The 19,401-nt window shown below is 41.2% G+C and overlaps 3 protein-coding genes and 1 long non-coding RNA gene across 5 annotated transcripts; 2 read left to right on the forward strand and 2 right to left on the reverse strand.

Moving 5' to 3' along the window:
• Positions 1–3,652: 3,652 nt before the first annotated feature.
• Positions 3,653–4,907, forward strand: LOC135333798 (uncharacterized). The gene is made up of 2 exons (XR_010394055.1): positions 3,653–3,805; positions 4,275–4,907. It is a non-coding gene; the product is annotated as an uncharacterized LOC135333798 (long non-coding RNA).
• A 648-nt stretch (positions 4,908–5,555) lies between these two features.
• Positions 5,556–7,620, reverse strand: LOC135333701 (solute carrier family 15 member 4-like). Its single transcript, XM_064528721.1, has one exon. It carries the CDS (start codon positions 7,521–7,523, stop codon positions 5,646–5,648), a length of 1,878 nt encoding a protein of 625 aa, XP_064384791.1. The 5' UTR covers positions 7,524–7,620; the 3' UTR covers positions 5,556–5,645.
• A 5,367-nt stretch (positions 7,621–12,987) lies between these two features.
• LOC135333736 (pentatricopeptide repeat-containing protein 1, mitochondrial-like) lies at positions 12,988–15,949 on the forward strand. The gene is made up of 5 exons (XM_064528765.1): positions 12,988–13,238; positions 13,326–14,189; positions 14,320–14,436; positions 14,618–14,781; positions 15,791–15,949. Exons 1-5 carry the CDS (start codon positions 13,134–13,136, stop codon positions 15,804–15,806), a joined length of 1,266 nt encoding a protein of 421 aa, XP_064384835.1. The 5' UTR covers positions 12,988–13,133; the 3' UTR covers positions 15,807–15,949.
• Positions 15,950–15,975: 26 nt separating this feature from the next.
• On the reverse strand, positions 15,976–18,490 carry LOC135333781 (ER membrane protein complex subunit 1-like). 2 transcript variants are annotated; one of them, XM_064528817.1, is made up of 6 exons: positions 18,306–18,490; positions 17,340–17,419; positions 17,108–17,238; positions 16,787–16,871; positions 16,469–16,617; positions 15,976–16,289 (listed from the first exon to the last, which is right to left on the reverse strand). In XM_064528817.1, the coding sequence occupies exons 1-6, from the start codon at positions 18,330–18,332 to the stop codon at positions 16,129–16,131; spliced, it is 633 nt and encodes a 210-aa protein (XP_064384887.1). In that variant the 5' UTR covers positions 18,333–18,490; the 3' UTR covers positions 15,976–16,128. The 2 variants fall into 2 exon arrangements, with proteins under 2 accessions (XP_064384887.1, XP_064384888.1); XM_064528818.1 differs by lacking the exon at positions 18,306–18,490 and adding an exon at positions 17,527–17,652.
• Positions 18,491–19,401: the final 911 nt, after the last annotated feature.

Consider the following 19,401-nt stretch of genomic DNA (forward strand, 5'->3'; position numbering starts at 1 on the left):
CTAATCGTTCTATTGCCTCCCAGACCATGAAAAATAGCGATGATCCTGTTACTTCAGCTGTAGCAAAATGAGCATACGGAAAATGCAATCCAGTAAAAACACCTCTTACCATAAGGCAAAGCAAATGTGTTGCAACGCTATTATCGGAAATGTTGCTCTCGCTTAGTTGATTTTCTACATCACTCAAATGAACGAAACCAATCACATTATGATGATGCTTATCATAGACCAAACTCTCTCGCAACTTCATTTCATCTATTAAAATTACAATGAACTTTTTCCACTCCAATAGTCCATGTTTACTAGCTTCTTCCAGCAACATTTTATCAACTTCGGATTGGAAACCACACTTAACTTTGAATACATGAGAATAATCTCTAAGTGTTCTTTCTGATGGTAGTCTTATAAAGCCAGAAGAACGCAAGGAATGATAAGCAGCTGAGGAGAGATACTTTAGATTTAAACACCACCTTATCATTGTGGGATGCCACCTCATTTGTGCAGCGTTCATCACTGTTGCTGCTTTCAGTTGTTGATCCCAGAAGAGCCTTTTAAAAGAACCTTCAGGATAAGCTTTCAAAATTGAATCACTTCTTTGTACCATTATACCACGTAGCTCTTGATGTAGAGGCTCATCTACACTAACTCCTTTTGAATCAGATGATTCCTGTATTTTAGTTTTTAACCGTTTCACTTCAATCTCCATAAATTTACAACGACTTCGTAGACTTTTTAGCTTCTCTGTTCTTTGAGGAGTCTTTAAATACCGATCGTTAGTATGCATGCTTGCATCCTAATTTGCACTTGAATATCGGCTATGCAACGAACGTAAAGTACATCTGTACTTAGAGCAATTAATACATTTTTCACCATTCACTAACAGTTCGCAATTAATTGTTCGTACAGTTTTTGAGTACGTTTGCTTGCCATTTGCAACAGGGAATCCACTGTCTAACTGAGCTTTTATTTCTCCATTAGGACTCAATAATTTTCCTTTGCGTGACACAATCATACCCACAAAATGCGGATCAGGGTTACCAGTACACACAGTACTTGATTGAATTACATCCAAAAGCTGTCTGAAACTCGAAAAACTTATTAGCGTAAATGGAATTGATGACAGTACTTTGGTATTTCCTGCGTCAACTTTGTGACCGTGAACAAACAATTCCCAAGATAAATCAACATTTACTAACAATGTATGTGTTATAACCAGAGGTTGACTTGAAGTAGAAGCTTCAGATGATATCTTACAGAGTTTGATTGCTGTTATTGGCCTTTCAGGTGATGTTTGATTACTCCATGTCATATCAAGGGTAGGCACTACGCGATCATGAAAATCTTCCAGAGTATTAACCTCAACATTTTGTTCTTTATTAGATGTCGATGGAACAGCGGATATGCTTTCCTGTAGCAAGTTATTGACATTATCATTGTGTTTTTATACTTATATACTTGCAACATACTTTCTTTTTCTGTTTTTCACTTTCCCAATTTTTGGCTTGGTAGAATCTCAACTTTCGCGGCATTTTACTTCTCTGATTTTCTAAGAAACGGATTATAACAAAACACAGTCATTCTCATTCAACAAATCCACAGCTTTTAAATTGCCCAATATCATAGTAATAACTATTGGAGCACTTTAATAATAGGTACGGAAACATTACACACTTTTTATACAAAAAGTAACTGACACAGGCAAGTACATTTCTTACTATAATTGGCTAACACAATATTCTTGTTCATTCAAGTGTAAATTAGTGCCAGATATATTTTCAGCCCATTTTACAAACTACTTTATAAGTTATAGGAACAGAAACATGAAATTTACTGAAAAAACTGCTGTTACTCACCTATACTTGCAAAAATTTTACAGCTGCACTATACCAACTTTATGACAGTGTATGCCACGTGGGTGAACACATTTTACCACTGTAAACGTCACTGATGAGACTTCCTAGCTTTGGTTAAACGATTTTTCACATAGCACAAAGCTATTTCGAGGGCGAAACGCGGTTGTTATTTGGGGGTGTTACGTCACATAAGCAAATTGTGTAGCATCACGTGATCCGTTTCCAATCCCTCTCTCTCTTTTATCTATGGTTACACCCATTAATTTGTCTTCATACAATTACCACCCACTAGACCAGAGTTACACCCATTCTAAAGCACTTCTAAAGTATAGCAGCCCTTGTTTATCTACATGTAACTGTTAATAGATACTAATAAGTACGCAAGTACATAATTATACATACACACCAATAGCAGGACATAATAATCCAGCCACCCACCATGATTCAGTAAATTTTGCAAGTGCTAATGGTTGGAAAAAACAAGATCACAAAAACCTACACCAAGCTTTGTATTAAGCTGAAACACACTTTTTTAATCGAACGGATACCAAAGTTAAGGAGATTCCACCCACAAGCACTCCGCCAAAAGTACACCTGTCAATACGGTTGATTCCATTCCTTACTGATAATAAGGTGTCATGCAGGGTACTCTGACAGTATTGTGATAGCACTGAAATCTATAGGCATATACCTATTAGAGCTACGTTAATGATTACGACGTATTCCTACGTAGGTTATGTGTTTTAGTGAGCACATTATTATTCCACTTACAGCCATTATAGCTCATGCAGCATGATGGATCAGGGTCCTCCTCTTCCTAGGGGTGTGGTAGTCTGATTCCGTAGGTCTCCTCGAGGACAAGCCGTGAGATTCTTGAGGCCACGAGGGACACTGAGGGAATGTGGTCCCTCATGCATCTGGTCTATGGTAGGATCCAATTTAGAGGTGGGGGAGCGATGGGCTACATGATCGAGGATTGAGCCTCTCACTCAAGTAGAAAACGTGAACTAAATGAGTGTGTGCGTGGAGTAAGGGATGGTAATATATATATACAGGGTACAGTGTAGTTATACATTCGAACAATGAACAGCTAGGATATAAGAGGATATAATTTATTTCTAAACAAAGAAAGTACACAAATTGAATTCACATAGTTTCAGGTTCAGCTTACACAAGTCACTTGAAAGTGTTTACTCCTTCCTGGACTATAGGACCTTCGTGCACTCATTGATAGTGGAGCTCTTGGGATACTCTCACCTGTATAGACAATGAAGGACATTTTAGATCTTCCGCACAGTGGTGGGTGGCCGCAAAGTTTCTGAGTTACAGTATACTGTATGGCATAATTATAGCAGGCCACTACTGAAAGTGCTATAAGTAATTATCCTGTGGCTTTATATCTAGCTGTGCTTTTAGTCTCATTCCCAAGCCAATTTTCTTTAGAGAAGAGAAAAACCGGTTTAGTGATGAGGCTATAGAGGATTGGATATGATTTGGAGTGCCACAGCAACTATTGAGCCTGCATTGTGGTCATATGGAACCTGTGGCCACCAGGCTTCAATGTGACCACAACACCCACAACACCAATAATTCCCACCAATGCAAGTACAGTACATATATTTGTTGCATTTTGAGTGGGCAGATCAAAGGAAACACTGTGCCAATATCTGCCATATGGCACAGGTCAAGCCTTGAACTGTGCCACTATCTAGATACTGGCACAGTATGGCTGAAGTTACCTAAAGCCCACCCTCCACCCAGTAACCCTCCACCCAGTAACCTGAAACGGTCCCTTTTATAGTATAACCATAGATAGGAGAGGAAGGGGATTGTGAACGAGATCACGTGCGCTATAGATCATACATGAGAGCTGAGGTCTATCCGCGTTAGACCGCGAATTGACTAATTTTGAGCGGGCTAAAGACTTTTCAGAGTTTTACTCGGTTCTAAAGGTAAGAAACGACTATGTAAGAGCTTTAATGTCAGTAGTAATCTATACTAACAATATTTTGAGCGTTTTAAGTAATAAGATATACCTGTTGAGCTACAAGTTAGCTATGACTCACCATTTACCTGTTTTTAGCACTGTTTGGGGAGAATCTAGTTTCTGATACACTTTTAGAAGCTAGTAAGCATATTGGCTGTTTCCTTGACTTGAGCTTTAACAGGATAGCCCCTTTTTTTGATATGTAAGCTTTTTGTTGTTCTCCAGTGTTGTGAAATAAGTCGAATGGGGTGCCTTCTTTGTGTGGGGTGTCCTGATCTGACTGTTCACAATTGAAAGTTTTAGTGTGAATTTTCTGATTCTTTTAGCTTTACTCTATGAGAATAGCTATTACATAGTAGCTGTACTAACTCGAAAGAAGAATTTTTTCTCAATGAAAAAGTGTGAAAATGTCATGTTGCTCTTTTCCCACACAGGTGTGATTGTAAACAATGGGCATGGGAAGTCAGAAATTGCGTTTTTTTCAGCAAAAGAAAAGCAAGAAGCAGCAGACATCCCCCGTCTGCTCTCATCAGCCTTTACCTGAGTCGACCAGCAACTCTTGAATCTCTCCACTTCTTGGTTGCCAAGTCAGTGTTGAACTAATTGCCGTCAAGAACGTGCTCACCATTGTCAAGCTGCCAAGAGTTGATGTCATCGTCACCTCGTGTGTTCAGTGCCAGCTCATTTGGAATTTGTCAGTACGTTCTGAATATACCCTTACACCCCCTCTCTCTTCATCACTCCAGTTCTTTCAACCTAAGTTACCAGCGTGCTGTGCTATTTTGATTGAGATACATCGATTCCCTGAACTTTTGTGATGAAAATCCTGGCCTTAAATGTTTAATTAGATTTGTGAAAGCATTACTCTTCTACACTTATTATATAGTTGATCAGGTAAGTTCTGTCAAAAAATTGTTCACGAACCGTTACCCAAACGCAGAAGACCGGACTCTGACAACACATTCTGACTCATATCGTTCATAATGTACGTGTATCTTTACAATGTCATGGCTTGTCTGCAGTTCATAATAATGTTATATAGATGATGAGTTGTCATGGATATTTTATATTGTATAATTGTAGAGCATGGACACATTTCCAGAGTAGAAAGAACCTACAAAAAAAAGAATTTCAAAACTAAAAGCTTGCATATACACATAGCTCAGAGTCCCTACTTCCTTGATACGTCTTCACTAGCAGGAGGGCCCACAGAGGAGGCTGCAACCATACCCAGCAACACAGATCTATATACTTCCTGTCTACTTCCGGCCATTCTGCTAATGCTTCCGTCTAACACGGACAGTCCATGAAATTGAGTTCACGTGATCTCGTTCACAATCCCCTTCCTCTACTATCTATGGTATAACACTGTTAAACAGATTCAGTGGTAGGCAGAAAACGTTTTTCATGCGTATGGTGCATTCCACAGCCACCACAAGTAGTTGAAACTAGTTGTCCTATAAAAGGAGTGATGTGTACACGGAAAGGAATGCACAAGGAATGCAACAAATCAGTTGTTACACAGCTCACGAGTGCCACATGGGATATATTGGCTCAGTAGTGCTTTTGCCCTCGAGGCCTGCGGCCCTCGGGCCTAAGTCACTACTGAGCCAATATATCCCATGTGGCACTCGTGCATGTGTCACAACTATAACATATACCACCAAAAGTATTTTCGCTATACTAAATTTTCCTGAGTGGATTAATTACTACTACTATAGACAATTCTCCACTTAAATATATACATTACACGTATAACAAACCAACGCAAGTTTAGAACTATTCGCATAAGAGTATGTTATTATCTACGCATGGGTCTCTGAGTCAGAATCACTCTCAAAGTGAATATCTAGATCTTCAAATTCACGATTGTGACGAACATCCTTTTCGTAAACTTCTTCAATATATTTTCTTACATTACAAAGCTCATCACGTTGTCGATACTGATATCTCTTTGCTGCTACTATGAAAACCACAACACCTGCGACTGAAATCACAATGTTCACCAGGAAATAAACCAGTCCAGCTTTAGGGGAGGTCTGCCAGAAACTAAACGGTAAAAGAATTCCAATAACACCAATCAACTGAAAAAGTCCTTTAATGGCAAAGAAAATTCCAATGAGAAATCCTTTCATAGAGTGAGGGCTTTGAGCACAGATGAATTCAAACACTCCACCATAGATAAATACATAGGCCACAGCAACAAGGACTTGCTGAATAATGAGAATGAAGGGGCTGAGATGAAGGGAGGGAGGAGCAACAAAATAACCATAATCATTATTAAAATATACAGGAGCAAACACTGAAGTAGCATTCTGGCCACCAGGAAGACAGTGACCAATTGTGTCAACAAAAAGTGAACAAAACAGACTAACAGTGACAAGACAAAGACCAATTCCAATTCGCCTCAGAATACCAGGGAAGTATTTTTGAAACAGAGGATGAAGAAATTTGAGAAAAATAGGAACAAAAAGAATAATAAAGGTGGGGTACAGAGTGCCACCATTAATGAACATAGAGTAAACAATGTTGCTTAAACTAAAACTATCAAGCCAAATGTTCTCTGCCTGCATGTGATCTTTAAGTATACTGAGAAAAGGTGCTGCAGCAATATCAGCCGTAAAAAATGGTCCAATTGAAAATAAAAGGACAACGATTCCAAAAAATGATTTCACATTCTCCACCTGCTCGGTAGTGAATGGTCCTCCATACTTGTCCTTGCCTAGATCCAGTCCAGTGGGTATGTCATCCTCCCAGAATGTAAAGGCACTGCGTTGAATAGGAATCTTGTTTCTTCTTGCAAAGCTGACAACTCTTGCAACCTCTTTGTAAGGGTTACCAACGCCAGTGTCAATAACAAACCACCTGCGCTTAGCAACACAGAAAGTTACTGGTATACAAATAAGCTCAACTAATAGGACGAGCCCAAATAAGGAAAGGCTTAAGTAATTCGAGGCATTAGCTGTACTCCATACCAGTTTTCCAAAGCTTATTCCAATATACAGCGCAAAGATAAACCAATGAATGAAAAGAAAGCTGTCTCTAGAAGGAGACTCATTTAATTGGTCAACCCCAAACTGAAGAACGTTGGCTAAAAATGCAGCAAATGCAATCAACAAGCAGGAAAGTAGAAAAAATCCAAGTACACAATTCATCACTAGTATCGAAATATTTAGAGCCAGGAATGTAGAGGAACTCTGACCTATAGATCTATTCCTAATTGGTACAATGATGGCGTTCACAATACCACCGATAACAACCACTGTCAAGAGTCCACACCACATGGTGCACACACCACATCTCACAACTTTATATCTGCCATATCGAATATCTGCACAGTATCCGGCTAGAGGATAGAAAATGAGCCCGAAAGCAAACACAGCATATATGCCACTATCTATCATCTCACTGTTAAATACTGGGACTACTCTCGTCAATAGGTAAGTGAATAAGAAATAATTTTCCGGGTTCAGAAAACCACCATAGATCAACGACATTAAGGCAGTCCAAAAGAGAATCATTATTGCAGCCTTTGACTTGATCAGCACACTTTTCTTCTTGCCATATTTCCCGTGATTACTTGTCACGAGTGGTGTGGTTTCAGTGGCATCTCTGCTGGCATCTGGTGCAGGAGTTTCATGAAGGGAAGCTTGCTCTATAGTTCCTTGCTCACAACTAGCCATTGGTCTTTAATGCATGTATACTACATAAAAGTACTGACTATACGTTATGCAGAGTCGGTTACACCCATTGGTTTTCACACAAGTACACAAATAAATGCCCACTAGACCAGAGTTACACCCATTTTAAAGTACATCCATTCTAAAGTACATGTAGCAGCCTTGCATGTTTATCTGTTTATCTGTTTATCAGAAGATCAATTAAATGAAGATACTAATAGAACGAAAGCACCCCGCGGGTGCTGATGCCTCGCCTCAGTGGATGTGTCAAATCTACATAATTATAACACTAGCCTCGAAAGTTTCACGACCAACATCCATCAGATAAACGGTGTTCTACAACAACACTTAATTCGAATCCAACAAAACCAGGTGATGTTTCAAGCTCACGCTCAGCACACAAGCATGCATATTGTTGACAAATCATAAATTACGTCAAAATCAGTAGTATACAGAGGAGGTACAACATGGGTTGATCTTTCTCATTAGGTCGATAATGAGTTACTCCCGTATTATATTTCTGTAGCATGACAGAATTTCACGCCCACATTTACCCATGTGACCTCCTGTCATAATTTATTGTGGAGGAATATGTGTGTGTACGGAGAAAGAAAGACTGAATATACGGAAGCATCACCACAACTTGCTCTCCTATAACTAAGTTGTGACTAGTCTCGAATACCCGCCTCAACCTAAAAGCTTGAGTCTGGTCAAACTCACATTGTGGTTTGGTTCAAGTGTGTCCAGGAATTTCTTGGACATTTAATTGGCCACAAGTGGGTGTGGAACATGAATAAAATTATAGTCTACATGAATATCATTATAGCTAACCGCCACAGCAGCATGGATTGTTACTAGTAGAAAGAATTAGCCCCAGACATGCAGAAGGCGACGTAGGAAAATTCATGGAGAGAGTTGTAAGGATATGATACTAGAACTCTCCAGACTAGCAACAGGACCTTTGGAACACCTTGTCGAAATTAACAGCCTAAATGCTCATTTATGTGAATGTGACCGTCGACCATGGTTTCATGCCCCTCTAGCTCTGTGCAATGATGGCTTCAAGCTCAGTGTTTTTCTCGTAGGCTTTCAACTCCTAGCCTTAATTGATACACTGTCTGATATAGCCCTCTGTGTATGTTCTGTCCCTAACATGCGGTGGCTTGTGGCTTTATCACTATGCGCTTGTGGGCGTGTAGTCCACTTGACTTTGCTGACTGTGCAGAACAAAGTTCATATGTGAGTTTGACCAGACTCAAGCTTTTAGGTTGAGGCGGGTATTCGAGACTAAGTTGTGACTTAAGAAAATGAATAGCATGCATATACCGTATAATCTGGTTAATAAGCGCACATCAACTAATAGGCGCATACTGGTTAGCAGACCAAGAGCCTTGATAGAAGGCACATGGTTTCTGCACAGTTCTCTGCCCAACAACTGGTCTCCACACTTCTTTATAGATGTTAAGTCTCTTTCACTATCGGTAGCTGTGTTACTGCTGTCATGCAGATATGACAATAGACCTCTTGCAGACAAACGATCGAGCTAGCTAATGGAGATTTGAAACGTCATAGGCGTGGTTAATTTCTATAACCCTTTCCCGTTCAGCCACACACAATCTCGACACAATCTGGAACAGTTCCATCACTTTAGTTTGCATCTGAGCCCAACCCACCAAATTAGCTTGATGTTATCTCCGCCCCCAATGAAGTTGCTATGGCTTGTAGAGATGGGCGTGGGTCAATGGCTGTGCACAAACTAACCATCGATTTTATGCCTTGCTGCTGCCTCGATGGAAGTATGTGTAGCCTTTAAAAGCTGCACTCTGGTCAACTAAGCTGCTTAGCAAGCATGTAGACTATTGTAGAGCTTGTGTCCACTTGTGAAGTGCCTGTGTACACAAATTAATGGCTTGCTGCTTCCTCTTCGAAAATATTCTATGGCTACCAAGATAGTCCAGAGGGTCTACCAATGGATACTACTCAGTCCTACATGCTGTATAGCTTGTTTTAAACTTCTTTTTTTTTTTTTAAGTGTCCTAATTGAACAGCTCAGCAGAACTTCAAAGGATAATGGCATTCATGATACTATCCAATCTGCCACAGAATCCAATATCATGCAATATTCACAAGTTGATAGCACGCTCCCTCCCAGATTGTTGTTGTAAAATTTACAACAATTTGACCGGTAAAGGGATAAGCGCACCTGGATAATAGGCGCATAGAGGTCTGCTCTTTTCCCTATAGGCGCATGTGCTTACTAACCAGATTATACGGTAGTCATAGTCCCAAGTAACAAACTGGTCAAAAACTTATACATGTAGTGTAAAGGTTTGTTGCGCTTCTACCATGTTTTGGTATAAGTATGTGATACTACATTGTACGTCACTCCTGAACCAAATTTAAGTGGATGCGTATATTTAGTAGTTAATTAGTTAATGAAAGCACCACGGGTGCTGATGCCTCGGTGGAGGTGTCAAAGCTACATTAGACGTCACTGTTGTACTGTTCACCGTGCAACAGTGACAGCTTGTGATTCTAAAGCTACATAACATAAATTAGCAATAGTTTTACACATTATATATCACGATAAACATTAATTTTTTGCATTAATTAATTTTGCTGCAATGCAGGCAGAGAAACTCAAAGAGTGCTTTTATACACACATTATATGCAGAGCCGTAGATAGTCTAGGTTTACAGGGGTGGCAAAATACAGCTGAAATGAAAAACTGTTTTGATATAATTATATCCTCTAAGTATAGCAGTTCATGGCAACTTGTAACTTGCTGTGGCACCAACTTAGCTATTATTCATGAAGCAACTAAAAAGAGGTAGCTTGAGCTAATAAGGTGCTCCTGCTGCCCAGTGGCGTAGTAGAGCTCTGAATTGTACCTAAAAAAAAGGTAATCACACGGGAAGGAGGCAACACCCCCGCAAAATGTTTAACCGGAAACCACACCCAATAATTATCACGTAGAAGGCAGGTAATTGGCTAGTTGGGCGGAGTATCAGTTTTTGACATCAGGGGGGCTTAGAAAGGTCTGTATCGAATTTGCAATGTATCATTGTTTATAAAGTCGCCATGATAGTCTTACCCATTGTTGTTTTATATGCATGTAACTGTAGTAGACACGGTTTTGTAGATATACATACCAGGTTTCGAATGCTCAATTGCAAAGGACAAACAAGACTGATTGCGTTTCCAACTATTACCAAATTGCTGCGCATGCTTTCCACTTTGTGAGTCGTTGTTTGCGATGTATGCAAAGGAAAACTGGCAATTTGCAATTGAAAGAGTATCGAATTTGAAACTCGGTATCTGTACTAAATTTTAAGAATCAAATTCCAAACAATAGCAGGTCATAATAATTCAGCCACTCACCATGCATTCCCCCATTGTGGTGAGTGTATCTGACTGACAGACAGCAGTAGTTCAACCAGATATTCGTGGTTGAGCAATATTAATTTTAGTTGCTAAAGGTGGTCAATGATCGCTGGTAATATTCGTACTCTGGGATTCAACCACGAAATATTTGCCCCCCCCCCCGAAATTAACCCGCTATACGGTACAGAAAGCACTGCATGGTTACATGTAGTTAGTACAATACGTACAAAATGCTTTTGGTTTCATGCTGCTCTATATACGTTGCAAGATTTGTTTTCATCTACAGCCGCATATTCTCGATTCGGATTCCAGCAATGGCACTGGGACTTAAACAGTTCGTTTAGATGCTCGGTTTCCATAGTGACCCAAGCTTGCCTGCATGCATTGGATAATATTTTATCAATGTAGCATAAATACTGAGTCAAACATTCATTACAGAGTTTTAAAAAATGATGTAGGTGCGTTGAACAAATTGCGTAGAGTTAGAGGTACTTTTGATTTATGCTAGACGGTATAACAGTGTACATGCAGCTAGCTTGAACTTATTTACAACGCAAATTGGGAGCTTCCAGCACCTTTTCAGGCTTTTCTTCGATTTCTGTTTTTGCCCAGACTAGGCTTCCACCTCTCTCTCAGTCTCTTCCACACTGGCTCATGACCACAGAGCTCAGCAAACTGACAGAATGCTAGCTAGCTAGATCTACTTAGCCAGCTTTACAGGCTAAGCAGAGATACATGTATACAAACACTACACATGGGTGAAGGTAATGCCCATGTGCAGTCCTAGTCTCGCGAGCCATTAGTGATTTTGCAGGTATGGCCCACGAGACTATTGCAGTCTCTCTTTTACCCACGCAGCCACTTGGCCGGTGTCATAAAATTTTAGGCCCCCCCATGAGATTGGGCCCCCCCGGGCCTAGAATTTTAACATTTTAGGCCCCCTCTTAAAATTTTAGGCCCCCCATTAACAACGCAACAGCGGTAACATTATATGACAGTGCATTCTCAAAATACACCAATACAGTCTTCTATGGTCTTCACAGTCTATGCAGTGCCAGTTACTGAATGCAGCTCTCCTCACACACACACATTTCATGCATGTACAGTAGTATACCACTGGTCTCACAGCCATCAGATTCACACTGCACCATGTCATTCTATGAATCAGGCCTCATGCAGCACAAAGCACATAGGTGCCAACTGTCCCGAATTGGTCAGGACTGTCCAAGATTACCCTTGTCCCGAAAGGAAACTGCTATTGTGATTCCACCATGATACAACAGTTTCTCTTGACTTCTATCTGTGATTCCACATTACTTGAGAGCTCAGCCAGTGATGCTATTGGAGCATCCCCACAACAATTTACATCTTCTATGTATAGGAAAACATGGAGGAAGATATGAATTGTTGTCTTTGCACTGAAATTGTGTGTTTTATACTTTTTTGTCCTGAAATTTGGCTGAGAAAGTAAGCACGAAGTTGCAAATAATTATTATGGCGATAGCTATGCAACAACATCGATTGTCTTACAGGCAGATCCAACATTGCAGAGCTGCATCAAAGCATTTAACTCTTATAGGTAAAGCATAAGTAACTTGAAAGGTAAATTTTCCTTCACTTTGAATTCCATGATAGAATAATAATGCAAACATTTTTGCTACTTTGATACAGAGTCTTTGCATGCAGTCTCTTTGATGCTTTGTCAACTAATAGAGCTAACCTTACCATATTATTATATCTCTTTGACTTCGTTCTATCTTGCAGAAAAGGATAGCAGAAGAGGGGGGCCTAATCTCACAGTGGGGGGCCTAGAATGTTAACAGTTTGGACCCCCTGGGGGGCCTAAACTGTTAACATTCTAGGCCCGGGGGCCCCAAAATTTTAAAATTCTAGGCCCGGGGGGGCCTAAACATGGGGGGGCCCAAAATTTTATGACACCGGCTACAAAAAAGTAGAAGATGTTATTCCTTTGCTCGCTCCTTGTTAAAAATATTGGCAGCAGTCTTGAGGACATTATCACTTTGCAATAAACTCAGTAGCAAGTCATTCACTGCTGAAGACAGATCAACTGATCCAAACACATACAAAAGAGGAAGGAATGATGAGGATCGTGAAAATCATAAGTGGACCAAAAGCCCATACAAAATCAAGCAGCTCCGTTTTTCAAGACACATAGTTAACCTGGTGCACAAGGGGAAGGTTTCCGAGGCCGCTGAAGTGTTTGAGTCGATGAGAGGCAACAAAGTGAAGGCAGATGCCGTCGTATACAACTCTCTCATTGCAGGCTACGGGAGATCGGGGAACGTCGAGGCTAGCTTCAGAGTCTTCAACCAGGTAAGTAAATAGTATTTATAGATACGACATTGCATTTATAGCTGCTACTGTTTTACTGTTTGAATGAAAACTTTCTCTCATTCACAGATGAAGAAGCATGGACTAGTGCCGACTGACCACACCTACACCAGCATGTTGTCAGCCTGTGCAGAGGCCGGTACAAAGGCAAACGAAATCCTCACTAAGGTTGAGAGTGAAATAGAGAGAAGAGGAGTTCGTCTAAACACCATCGCAACCAACGCCCACATTAATGCATTGGCCTCGTGCCGGCAACAAGAACACGCCCTCAAGGCTTATCTGGACACGATAAAGACAGGCACCACACCAGACCTGCACACCTATAGTAGTCTACTGCAGGCCAGCGCTAAGGACAGAGTGGAAGGTATGGTCATAGCACAAAGAGTGTGGGAGGAAATGATAGCCACTGGACATCAACTGGACCTGTACAATTTCAACCTCCTCCTACAGTGTTTGAGAGATGCTGGTTTAGAAGGCACTCGATCAAACGATTGTGAAGAGCTGATATGTGTACCTGCAGTTAAAATACCATCAGATTTGCAACGAAGTTCGACCGTTATTGCAGACTCTTCTTCTCAGGACGAAGTTCGTTTATCCTCACCGTCAATCAATGTCAAACAAACAGGAAGTTTTGAAGTGTTCCTTTCTAAGACTGAATCACTCACTGTAAGTCTTGGCTCAGTAGCAACTAAAGGAGTCAGTAGCAGCTCAATAAGATGGCTGGATCGATTTGGAATTGAAATCCTGTTTGAAAGTTTGAAGACTTTGAATCTAAAGCCAGATATTCGAATGTTTCACCTTCTCCTACAATTAATGCTATCTCCAAATGACGTGCTGAGTCGATCACAGGAGTGTGGAGTGAAGCCTGATGCAAGGGCTCTGGTGGCGGCCATTCGAGTACAGGCGAAGCTGGGGAACATGACCGGAGCTAAGGTGAGTGGGTAACACAATGTGTGTAGATTGTGTTAGTTTTGTGCATGATGGTGATGGAAGCTTAATACATAAACTTGAGACGTCATTACATCTACGTGTGTGTAGCAATTTTACTGCTCAATGTCCACAGGCTATTTTGAGCTACTCTCATTCCATGGGTGTGGACATGGGTCAGTTTGGCTACCAGGCTGTGGCCAACTCCTGTGTGAGACAAGAGGAAGGCCTAGAACTACTGGCAGAAATGAAGGTGACCCGCTATAGACTAATAGAGCTATCCAACAGCTTCACCCTAGGTTATCCTGTAGTTATGACACTTGGTAGCTATAATTATAGAGCTATCCATTACAGAGTTAGGTGGCTAATTATAACTATGCTGCTTTGCTATAATTATTAGCTATAACATTGTTTTTGTTTTGGGTCTTTTGCAGGCCGTTGATTTGGTACCAAACGAGCATGTATTCGAGACACTGATTGGGAATGCAGCGAGAAGCAGGAACTTTGTATACCTCACCGCACTGATCAAGAAGATGAGGCACTTTGAGGTGTTGCCTAGATCGAAACACTGGACGCTGCCGCAAATCAGAAACCAAAGGTACACTGGGACAATGGTAGTGTGTACATATCACAGGGGAGAAGTGAATAGAAGCATGATACAATAATGCTTGTGAAGGCCCTTTTTCCTCGGGAGTTATACAGGATTTTAATAGAGGGGGTAAATAATGCGCACTGAGTGTGTCGCCAGTTAGGGGGACCCAGGGGCATGCCCCCCTAGCTGGAAGTTAATTAGGTGATCTCTGTGGGGTTTGGGGTTGCCTCAGTTAGTACCTGAATAATTGTAGGGGCGAGGGGGGTTTTGTGGACTTTTCTTTTTAGCAACGATAATGGTCAATTGTTTGCACCAATGCAATGTAAATTTAATACCGTATAGCGGGAAGTGCAAAATTTGGCGTTTTGAGGGCAGAGCAGTTAACGTGACTTTCACATGCAACATTTTTGGGGTGTGTGGTTTCCTGGCATTGAACTATGATTATTACAATCACAAAACATTTCTTCTGAGGGGTCTTGAGCCAAATAGCAAAAAGTCGCACCCACAAACATTTCCTACTACAGTAGACTCTCGTTAATCCGGCCACCCTTGGGACCATGCAGCTTGGCCGGAATAGCGAGGTGGCCGTACTTCAGATAATTAGCCTCGGCTTAAAAAAGACCTTACCTCGAATCTAATCACTGATTTGCAGTTCTTGTCTCGAGGATAATGAATCATTCTGCTCTCTATTTAAGTGTAATCCAATTTTATTTACTAAACCACACCCAAAACATCATATCCGGCCGTAATACACATATAAAATTACATTGAAAACGTTATTTGGGACAGCCAGCACTGGCCGGTAAACGGAATAGCGAGTGGCCGTACTTCAGGGTGAGTTTTGTGCAGTAAACATAGAGGTAGCATTCCGTGCCAAACCAAATGGCCGGTATATCGAGGTGGCCGTACTTCAGAGAGCCGGAATAGCGAGAGTCTACTGTATACGGTATTTTAAAGAGATCTTGGGTATAGTTGTACATGTATAACATACGTATTCCCCATTCCCTGCATGCAGAGTGTGTACGTGTTGAGACAACTAAATGGGTTCAAAGGTTACTACAGTATCTGGAAGGAGATGATGGTCGGCTCCAAAGTAATGATGAAACGTACTGATTATCATTAAATGAACTCGTTATGTCTCATCATGTATTGTCAATTCAGTTTCATTCAAGCATATGTGTATCAATTTTGACATTGGAGCAAAGTTTGCCAATAATGAGCACAAATTAATGATATTATATAAATCGGTGGTGATCGAAGGACTGATTCTAGAGATGCATAACACACACACATGCATAACACACACACAGCTGCACAACACTAACAATGAACTCCTAACAAGTTGAGCACTGGCTACTTCCAGAGAGATTTTAGCATTTTCTTGGCTGATAGTCTTGAGAGAACGAGAGTGGCTACGAACATGCCCACCACCACTGCACTGATGAGAGTGTAGTCAAAGTCCTCGGCTAGGAGATCAAATTGATTGGACGGAGTCACTCGAGTGTAGTAGAGATCTGTACAGTGTGGGTGTGGGTGTGGGGAGGTTAGGTGAAAGTATAAGTTTCACTATTATATTATATACGTAAGAGTACTGAACGTTTTATTGCAGTGTATAACAGTAGGATATTGTTTTGCTATACAATTATAGCATAGTGCTTGTCTAAGCAGTTTTCTGTAACAGTGTTTCGCTCACCAAGTCCACAGACAAACAGTAGACAGGTGGACTCAAGCCCACTGGGTGTAGCGTAAATTTCTCGTATCCTCGCAACGGTGCGGTTGTAGTTGACGAAGCTAAGAGGGTTGAATGGAATCTCGGGATGGTAGGGAGGAGTCCCGTCCTCCCTGCATGGAGGGAGAATAAGAATAGATAATAGAGCGCATACTGTAACTAGAAGCCTACAGAAGCTCTTAGTTACACTGTTAAGCAGTTACACCCACACAATGCACCATGTAACACCACCGAGGCATAATTAAAGGCTTCACACACAGAGTCAACCAGCAAGTCACTCACTTCATTTGGTCAGTGATCTCCAGTTCTCTGCGATGGTTCAGTAGAGACTTGGGCATGATCACCACTCGACCAGACGCAAGACCAACTGCAGAGGAGGGAGAGAAGCACCAGTTATTAGCACTAGATAACACTTAGCAACAGAAAGCTTTATGCACTCTTTCAGCAAATGCTCCACAAAAAGCTTTGCATGATGATAATGCATTAGTTTTGTGCATGTATTGTACAGCTATGTTAGTATTATAACTATACAGACACGGCATGTACATGTAGTACTGACAGTACAGTGTACTAAAGTCTATACGGGATTAGGTAGGTACTCACAAATAACTCCCTTGTAAGTGATTCCCCTGAGAGTTTGTGTGGTTGTGAGGGTGGTAATGGTGGTGGGAAGAGTGTAGGCCTGTGACATGACAGCGGGAGTGGGGGGAGGGGCCAGCGACGACCAAACAGTGCTATAGGGAAGAGAAATTGTAGTCAACACATTGATAGCACTTCACAAATAAGTCGGTGCATACTGCTATGAGTGACGAACATGCAGCATCATGTGACGTACTGTGATTGGTTGGTGTGTATTTCGTAGAGCTCTAGAACCACTAATTCATGGCGACGCTGCTTGCTGTTGAAGAACTCATACTGTAAGAGGAGGCAACAAAGATAACTATAGAATGCAGCTAACAATGAATGTAATAACAATACTACACTGTAAAATATGCATACTAAAGTCTTGTATTGAGTTTGACCTTCATAAATGTTGTCATAACTCGGTCATACTTCGCTGAAATTTAAAGTTCACCTATCTATAATTATGCTTTAGAGTAGCCTCGATTCCAGGCCAATCTTCCTCAAAGAGAAGGCCTGGTATCAACTGTTTGCGCATGCGCTATCTATTACCCAGAAACTGGGTAATTTGGATAACATCGTATAATGATGTAATAACATAACAGTAAAACAATGACGTCACAACGAACAGAAGTGGATTGAAGAAAGTAGATAGAAGTTCGATTGTGAAGGTTTTTAGCCTATCTGATAGCATTTCTAATAGCTAGCCTTAGCCTGTTATGTTAACAAAAGACTCACAGCCTGCAACAGTGTGGATGACAATCGTCTGAACAGAGTGAAGGCTGACAATAGCCTATACGGACAGGCCACGCCCATCTGCTACTAACCTTGGTGAAAGTCTACATGTAGAATCTATCAGAAAGAAATAGCTGCTGTAACCAAACGTACTACAGCTCTGTCTCTAGCTAGCTAGCTATGTAGCTCTGTGTATGACTTTAATATTATGAATTTGTATTCTTTGTCTGTACACTTATTCAGGATATTTTTTCTGGTAAAATTTATGAAACTTTACGGGGAAATTGTCCAATAATTTTGCGCATGCGCTAGCAGTCAGTAGCAGGCCTCCTTGTTGAGGCCTTGTGAAGGAGGCTAGCTTTAGAGCTGATAAGCGAGTGAAAATGAAAAACATTTGAAGCACCTGTTGCAAAGATAACAGAAACGGTACAAAAAGATAACTCACAACAACCCAGTTCTCGGAGTGAGCCATGTGCACCGGGGCCCCAGGGCATTCTTGTGAGAGGTGTGGTAGATGATGGCCCCAGTGATACTGTCTATCAGGTACACTGTCACTAGAGGTTTGGTCCAGTCTGTGGACTCTGTGACCACACCCACCAGATTAGGGTTGAGATACTTGTACTGTACGTTGCTGACGTGCTCTGCAGAACAGCGACGTTACATCATAGATAATAGAGCACAGAAATTCTCTATTATCTATGGTTACATGTATACTTGTATATACACACACAGCTAATGAGAAATACGTACATAGTACAGGTGTGTAGACAATGAACAGTTTTCGTATATACTTTTCGTACACCATACAATGTAGGCATACTGTACCAATACTTAATGTGCATGCAAAGAATTGCCAGAACCAAAAATAAAAAATGTTAAGTATTGTAAAAACTAGAACCACAGACACACATACAAACCAGCTCACCATACGCCTTCTTTCCCATCACAGCTGCTATCTGCTCATTCAGAAATAAATTCAATCAATCACACACTCTGCAAGTTTTTTACTTACCTTTCCGTTTGCTGTGGTAACTAAGATAAGCTTGCGAGCGATCTCTGACAAGTGAGGTCCGTCATATTGTAGTAAGCTGGCTACCTCCTTGTTCAGGTTCATCAGAAACTTCTTCAGCGACACAGGGGGGAGGGGGGGAGAGGGGTAATTACTAAGGTAAGGGCCACACACACACCTACAGTAACACCACCCCCTCACATTGGCAAGAGCCACAAGCACACACACGCCTACACCACCCCCTCACCTTGGAAAGGGTGAATTGAACCTGCGATCTGAGGGTGGCCACTTTGAGAGGGTTGACTTTAGATTTGGTCATCTCTACAAAGCTCTCGATCTTCTCTGACTGGCCAGCTGGTAAGTCTAACATCTCCACAGCAACTGCGGCTCCCAGGGCATCTTCCGAGCCCACATTACACCATCTGAAGAAGCACACACTCATCACCAATCACATACTCATCAATAGAGGACGGGGGCGTAGCCAGGATTTTAGGGAAGATATATACATGTATACTGTATTTAATTGATTAAA

This window comes from Halichondria panicea, chromosome 3 (genome assembly GCF_963675165.1).
Source record: "Halichondria panicea chromosome 3, odHalPani1.1, whole genome shotgun sequence".
Lineage (NCBI taxonomy): Eukaryota > Metazoa > Porifera > Demospongiae > Suberitida > Halichondriidae > Halichondria > Halichondria panicea.